Source organism: Ailuropoda melanoleuca, chromosome X, assembly GCF_002007445.2.
Source record: "Ailuropoda melanoleuca isolate Jingjing chromosome X, ASM200744v2, whole genome shotgun sequence".
Lineage (NCBI taxonomy): Eukaryota > Metazoa > Chordata > Mammalia > Carnivora > Ursidae > Ailuropoda > Ailuropoda melanoleuca.
In genome coordinates, this window is record NC_048238.1 from 110593707 (window position 1) to 110601624 (window position 7918).

Consider the following 7918-nt stretch of genomic DNA (forward strand, 5'->3'; position numbering starts at 1 on the left):
GCTGGATCATAGGGTAGCTCAATTTTTAACTTTCTAAGGGACCTTCACACCTTTTTCCAGAGTGGCTATACCAACTTGCATTCCCACCAACAGTGTAAGAGGGATCCCCTTTCTCGACATCCTCTCCAACATTTGTTGTTTCCTGCCTTGTCAATTTTTGCCATTCTAACTGGTGTAAGGTGGTATCTCAGTGTGGTTTTGATTTGAATTTCCCTGATGGCTAATAAATTTGAACATTTTTTCATGTGTCTGTTAGCCATTTGTGTGTCTTCATTGGAAAAGTGTCTGTTCATATCTTCTGCCCATTTTTTGATTTGATTATCTNTTTTTGATTTGATTATCTGTTTCCCGTGTATTGAGTTTGAGAAGTTCTTTGTAGATCTTGGATACCAGTCTTTTATCTGTAGTGTCATTTGCAAATATCTTCTCCCCTTCCGCGGGCTGCCTCTTAGTTTTTTTGCCTGTTTCCTTGGCTGTGCAGAAGGTTTTTATCTTTTTTTTTTAAAGATTTTATTTATTTATTCGACAGAGATAGAGACAGCCAGCGAGAGAGGGAACACAAGCAGGGGGAGTGGGAGAGGAAGAAGCAGGCTCATAGCAGAGGAGCCTGATGTGGGGCTCGATCCCATAACACCGGGATCACGCCCTGAGCCGAAGGCAGACGCTTAACCACTGTGCCACCCAGGCGCCCCAGAAGGTTTTTATCTTGATGAACTCCCACAAGTTCATTTTTCCTTTTGTTTCTCTTGCCTTTGGAGATGTGTCATGAAAAAAGTTGCTGTGGCCGATGTCAAAAAGGTTGCAGCCTATGTTCTCCTCTAGGATTTTGATGGATTCCTGTCTCCCATTGAGGTCTCTCATCCATTTGGAGTTTATCTTTGTGTATGGTGTGAGAGAGTGGTCAAGTTTCATTCTTTTGCATATAGCTGTCCAATTTTCCCAGCACCATTTATTGAAGAGACTGTCTTTTTTCCACTGGATGTTTTTTCCTGCCTTGTCAAAGATTAGTTGCCAAAAGAGCCGAGGGTCCATTTCTGGGTTCTCTATTCTGTTCCATTGGTCTCTGTGTCTGTTTTTGTGCCAGTACCATGCTGTGTTTGAGATCACAGCTTTGTAGTATAGCTTGAAATCTGGCAACGTGATGCCCACAACAAAAATAAATGGAAAAAGTTTCCAGATTAATAAAGAACTCTTATGAAGCATAAAAGAGGAGAAACTTCCCAACAATGAAATAGGAAAAATTAGTAAGAATTTCAAACAAAAGGAATCAGAAATGGACCCCAACCAAGGTATTAAACCTCATTTATAATCAGAGAAATTCAAAATAAAAGCACAATGAAATAACAATTGACATGCCTCTGAATTAGCAACATTTGAGCCACATAATATTAAATATTGGTGGGGGCACTGGGTGGCTCCATTGGTTAAGCAGCCAACTCTTTTTTTTTTTAAAGATTTTATTTATTTATTTGACAGAGATAGAGACAGCCAGCGAGAGAGGGGACACAAGCAGGGGGAGTGGGAGAGGAAGAAGCAGGCTCATAGTGGAGGAGCCTGATGTGGGGCTCTATCCCATAATGCCAGGATCACGCCCTGAGCCGAAGGCAGATGCTTAACCGCTGTGCCACCCAGGTGCCCCAAGCAGCCAACTCTTGATTTCAGCTCAGGTCATGATCTCAGGGTCCTGGGTTGGAGCCCCGTGTCTGGCTCCCCACTCAGCAAGAAGTTTGCTCAAAGATTATCTCTCTCCCTCTGCCCCTCCCCCTGCTCAAGCTATTTCTCTCTCTAATAAATAAATAAATCTTTTTTAAAAAAGGAGGGACATGTTCTGATGAGCACTGGGTGTTATATGCAATGGATGAATCATTGAACACTACATCTGAAACTAATGATGTACTATATGTCGGCTAATTGAATTTAAATTAAAAAAATAAATGATGATGTGGAGTGATAGAGGTTTAAATTGGTGTAGCAACCCACAGAACAATTTGACAATATATGTTAAAACTGAAAATATTCTCTGACCCAGCAATGCCACTGCTAGGTACACACCCTAGTGAAACTCTCCAAGAATATTTAGAGCAGCATTATTTGTGATAGCTAAAAATGAGAAACAACTTAAATATCTTCAATGGGAAATTTATAAATAAATTTTTGTACACGCACACACATACACACTCCTACAATGAAATATTATACAGAATTGAAAATTTATAAACCAAACTTGCATGTATTAAAATGGCGGGTCTCACAAACATAATGATTAGTTAACTAAATGGATGAATACAGAGAATACGATACCGTCTATATAAAGTTTAAAACATGAGAACACAATACTAGCAGTTGTTTAAAGATATATTTTTTTGCAGTGGAAACGTAAAGAAATGTAAATGCAGAACAGTGCCTCCCTCTATGGAGCAAAGAGCTGGAGGCTATTGGGAGGAATATGCAAAGAGGTTAACTTCGTTGGCAGTGTTTTATGTCTTAGGTACTAGGTATAGAGGTATTGTGGCACTTTTTATATCTTTTTGTATGTTAAATATTGTAGAATGTTATTTTTTATAGTATTTACTTACCAGAAGCTCTTGTAAAAAAAAAAAAAATCCCAGGTCTATCTCAGACCCAGCAGATCAGACTCCCCAGAGGTGGGGCTCAGGAATTTGCCCCCTGGGTAACCCTGACACTAGGGGTCTAAGCCAGGAGAAGACCTACTTCATGCTCTATTACACTTCCACTTTATAAGTGACATTTATCTATCAGTTCCTCAATTTTAGTGCCTTTGTGCTAGCTACCAGGAAAGACAATGGGCACACACACAAAAAATAAAATCTTTTTACTGGCTTCAAGGGTCTTCTATTTTAATGGAGGAAACATTATTGTTTGTTGTCTTTTGAGCAGAGAGTTGAGGAGGCCCTAAAACCAGAAGGAAGGTCAACTCCAATTACAAAAGGGTTCAAAAACGTTCAAACTAAATATATTGAAATCTATCACTTTGACCCTGGTGTCCCTAAATCTTTTTTTCCTGACATCCAGGACACCCACAGATCTGCTTCATTGCACCTGACTGGAACTTCTACATGCTTCTTCCCAGAGAAATTCTGGACGCCCCCCCCCCTTGCCTTGGCTGTACTTTGCATCTCCCCATGATGTCTCATAACTTTGCCATTTACTCATTGTGTGACTTTGGGCTGGCTGTGTCCCTTCTCTGAGACTCCCTTTCTGCCTCTGTAAGTTGAGCAGATGGTTAAGTCCTCGGAGTGGCAAAACTTGGACCAGTATGTAGTCTTCCCAATCACCATGCTATTTCATTGCCTTTCCAGGATCCCAGAAAGCCCATTTGGAAATTGGCAACCAAGTGTTTTATCAGAGACATGGATTCTATGTAACCTCTTAGATGTTTTTAAGAAAAGGAAGATACACCTGGTAGACTTCTAAAGCACCCAGACTAGGTCCCATTTCATATACCATGGAAAGTGAATCACGAGTTTTGGAGAAAACAATTTTAGACAATCTTGCCATTTTCCTACATGATTGAGCAGAAGGAAACCTTCAAATCTGAGGCTTAGCGAATTTTGTCTCTAGCAAATATGAGGAGGTTTTTTTTCCTCACAATGACTGTAAGTGGACAGAAATAAGGGAAGTAAATTCTAATGTGGATGAAACAACCAGAAGAGAAATAGCCCCAAGTGTATTCAAAGGATTAGGGGGCCCAATTTAGGCTCTAAACTGGGAATAGAAGTGGATGGCTCTATGCCCCAGCCAGTACAAGGTGGCTTTCCAGACATGGTTGGGTGAGTGAACCTCCTGGGGGGCATCAACCACAGGCTCCTCCTTGTGTGGCTTGGGAGACCCCTGCCCACAGGAGGCAAGGATGTAGCTGGCAGGGCAGGCAGGAGCACACAGACCACTGGACCTTTTGCCTGAGGGCAGTCACCCCCTCCCTCTTTCTGATGCCCAACTCACAGCCTACTGTCTGCTGCCATCAGGAAAAGGCAGGCCCAAGGTGCTGAGTTCCAAACGGAGAAGCTTTTCCAGGCAGTGGACTTGAAGCATCCAAAATGGAAAAAGCCCAAGCAAAACAGAACTCTGGGTCACCCTCTTTGGGACAGGCCACTGGCACTGGGGTAGTGACGCGCAATTCTGTCATTCCACAGAGGCCCAGAGAAGGGGCAAGGACTTGCCCAAGGACGCATGGTAAGATACAGGCCCAAGGGGTTGACCTCTAAGTACCTGGAGTGAGCAACACAGGAGAGGGTCCGTGGCACCCTCCTTGGGGCTGGCCACTGGCACTGGGGTAGCAACGCGCCTTGGCCGGTCCTGCACCCACGCGCGAGCGTGGGGACTGCCGACCCTCCTCCTTTGGGGTGCAGTGTGTGCGTGCTCCTGTGCGCATGTGGCATCTATTCCACGTAATCGCACCCGGACGAGGAGCTTCTCACCTAGTTGGGACAGGACCAGTTCTGGGTGGGGTGGAAGAGGGTGGAAGCAGGCGAAGCCCCCAGAACGCCCCCCCCATCCCGTTCCCCACCCATGCCGGAACGCAGCGCTAGCGGGCACATCTCGGGCCGGTCCAGCCCCTCTCTGGTGGGCGCCCGGGGATGTGGAACCCTCGCCACGCTGACTCCCTGAGGGCACGTTCCGGGAGCGGTGGGCTGTGGACAGGGTTGGGTCTAGGATGGGGGCACCGACTCGCGGATCCCCAGGGTCCCCACCTGTGCCAGCGCCCCCTCGGGGGCGGGGGAAGGAGCAGGTGACGTCACGCGCGGTCCCCGGGTGCCCGCGGCGGTGGCCGCAGCCCGGCCGCGTGACCCGCGCGCGCCAATGGCCCGGCGGTCTCCGGGGCGACGCGGAGGGTCCGCGCTCCGCCGCCACTGCGCCCCCGCCCCGAGTCCGCACTGCAGAGAGTGGTGGCGAGCCGGCGCCGGCGCGCTGGCCCACGTGCCGCGCGGAGAGAGGGACAGGGGGAGGAAGAAGGAGAGGGAGTGCGAGAAAGCCACGGAAAGAGGGGCGCACGACCCGGCCGCTGCTCCGCGCAGCCCCTGCGGCGCCCCTCCTGCTGGGACTTCCACCGGGAAGGACCCCGACCCAGCGGAAGGTACCAGACCCGGGGAGGGTGCGCTTGGCCCTCAAGAGACCCCGCCGCCCTCCGCCCGCCCCAGCAGGACTGCGGAAGCCCGCGGGGGCGGGGTGACGGGGTGCGGAGGGGGCTGTGGCCCCTGCGGGCTGGTGGAAGGAGGGGCAGGGGTCGAGCCCGGGCTGCAAAGGCGCCGCCCCTGGGGAGGAGGGTCACCTGGGGGAGGGAGAGGGGGTGCCGGCATTAACCTCGCTCTCGCCCCGTTCGTATTCACAGGCTGTGGAGACCCGGGCCGCTCTCGCCGAGTCCTAGACTCCCCCCGCCCCCAATTCATTTTCCCCCGCCCAGTACCACCCTGCTCTGCGTCGGGAACCGTTTCCTGCCCCTAGTATCAGCCCCGCGCCAGCGGAAATTGCGCGCGATGGCGGTGACGATGCTGCAGGACTGGTGCAGGTGGATGGGCGTCCGCGCTCGAAGGGGTCTGCTCATTCTGGGCATCCCGGAGGACTGTGATGAAGCCGAACTCCAAGAGTCCCTGGAGGCCGCCCTGTGGCCCATGGGCCACTTTACCGTGCTGGGCAAAGTGTTTCGAGAGGAGGATAATGCCACTGCGGCCCTGGTCGAGCTTGACCGGGAAGTCAACTATGCTTTGGTCCCCAGGGAAATCCCGGGCACCGGGGGTCCCTGGAACGTGGTCTTTGTGCCCCGTTGCTCAGGCGAGGAGTTTCTCAGTCGCGTGTTCCACTTCCTGGAGCAACAGGGGCAGACGGTGGAGAGTGTGGCTGGAGCCCTGGGGCTGGGACTGCGCAGGGTGTGCTGGCTCCGATTGGTCAGTCAGGCAGTCCGGCCCTGGGTGGAGACCATGCGGTATCCGCGCCTGGGCGTGTTTTCCGGGAGGGATCAGCCCGCCCCGGGGGAGGAGTCCTTTGAGGCCTGGCTAGACCACACCACCGATATGCTACATGTGTGGCAGGGGGTCTCAGAAAGGGAGAAGAGGAGGCGGCTGATGGAAGGCCTTCGAGGGACCGCCCTGCAGCTCGTGCATGGGCTCCTGGCGGAGAACCCTGCCAGGACAGCGCAGGACTGCCTGGCGGCCCTGATCCAGGTGTTCGGAAACAACGAGTCCAAGGCGACCATCCGGGTGAAGTGTTTGACCGCTCAGCAGCAGTCAGGCGAGCGGCTTTCTGCTTTCGTGTTGCGGCTGGAAGTCCTGCTGCAGAAAGCCATGGAGAAGGGGGCCCTGGCCAGAGCCTCCGCTGATCACGTGCGCCTGAGGCAGGTGCTCACCAGCGCCAAGCTCACTGAGCCTCTGGATGAAGCGCTGAGGAAGCTGAGAACGGTTGGGAGGCCTCCAAGCTTCCTAGAGATGCTGGGGCTTGTTCGCGAGTCTGAGGCATGGGAGGCCAGTCTGGCCAGGAGCGAGAGAGCCCAGGCAGAGGAAGGGGCTGGTGCCCAGGCCAATGCCAGAGCCAATGCTAAGGCAGAGGATGATAAGGTGGAGGAGAGGGAGCAGGGGGAGCAGGAGCAGGAGGACAGTGACGATCGTGACACTGTCCCTGCAGGCCTACATCAAGTAAGACCCTCAGAGGCCCCTGGGGGCCCTACCCCTGCCCAGATGGGCAGTGCTTCCAGGGCGGGCCCAGGAGGTCCTGGCTGTGAGCCAGAGGGCCTCGCCCAGGCAGGAGAGCAGGAGGCTGGGGAGCCCCCCGAGGAGGGGCTCGAGCCCATCCCAGAGGAGTCAGGAAAAGAGGATGGGGCGGGGGAGATGAGCCCCCCCAAGTCCTCCTCAGGCAAATAGGCTCAGAAGGCCCAGGGGCTCCCTCTCCTCTCAGGTAGCAGAGCTCCGGAGGCAGGGGGAGGCTATGCCAGGGCAGCAGCCTCACCCCACATGGGGAGCAGGGCCAAGAGAAGGGCCCACCCAGCCCAAGCCAGGCCCCCGGGCACTCCACCACCCTTAAGGGGACCTGAACACCACCATCAGCCCTTCCAAGTGACCAAGATGACCATACTTGACACCAAATGGGGTAGGGAAAGGTGTCTCCCCCACCCACACAGCACCACACCTAGCCCCAGCCCCAGCCCATGCCAACTCGGGCAGCCAGCCTGGGAAACACCCCTGAGTGGCTGGCCCTAGCCTAGGTGAGGGGCACCTGAAGCCATCTGCCACCCACACTGGACTGGGAGATGTTAGGGGCCATTTCAAAGGTGCCAGCCTCTTGGGTCTCCCAAGAGAGAGACCCTCATTTACTTCCCCCGGGGCACGTTGCTCCATGTTCCAGGAAGCCCGCTTGTGTCTCTGTAGGGCCCTTTGTGACCCACGTGTCCAGTTACTCCCCCTCCCCGCTAGTTACCATTCCTGTGCAGAGCCTTGAGGTGTGCAGGAGCCCGTGGTGGGTGTCCTGGCCTACCAGGGCAGCCACCTCTCAGCCCGGGTGCATACCATGAGCTACAGTGGGAACCAAGGCTCTGCTCGCTCTCTTCCCGTGTTGTGAGCTCAACCTCTGCTTTCCCGGTGTAGATTTAGGCCAGCCGCTGCTTGTTCTTGTGGAGATGTGTGTGTGTTCTTATCCGAGCAGCTGCCCGCACCCCACCCCGGAGTTCCAGAGCCCTGTTCCAGGAGATGGCGGGAAGGATGCCCCGAGGGCACGGCTGGTGCTCACCCCGTGACCTCAGGAAGGAAGAACCTGGACCAATGATAGAGGTGGCCAGCGGGAGTCTCCACGGGAACTGTGCTCTGATGTGCCACCCTGTTGTTACTTGTGACTCTGTTTCCTTGGCTGGGCCGAGTGTCCCCTGCTGCGTTTTCCAGCGTCCTGGGACTGTCCTGTGCAGGCCACGGGGCAG

The 7918-nt window shown here is 53.3% G+C and overlaps 1 protein-coding gene across 1 annotated transcript; it reads left to right on the forward strand.

Annotated features, from left to right (window-relative positions):
- Positions 1-4756: 4756 nt before the first annotated feature.
- LOC100467201 (PNMA family member 6A) lies at positions 4757-7912 on the forward strand. The gene is made up of 2 exons (XM_034649790.1): positions 4757-5095; positions 5351-7912. Exon 2 carries the CDS (start codon positions 5496-5498, stop codon positions 6870-6872), a length of 1377 nt encoding a protein of 458 aa, XP_034505681.1. The 5' UTR covers positions 4757-5095; positions 5351-5495; the 3' UTR covers positions 6873-7912.
- The last annotated feature ends 6 nt before the right edge of the window (positions 7913-7918 follow it).

Bases quoted from the DNA above. Each gene is read 5' to 3' on its own strand.
- LOC100467201 (XM_034649790.1), top strand. From the start codon at position 5,496: ATGGCGGTGACGATGCTGCAGGACTGGTGCAGGTGGATGGGCGTCCGC.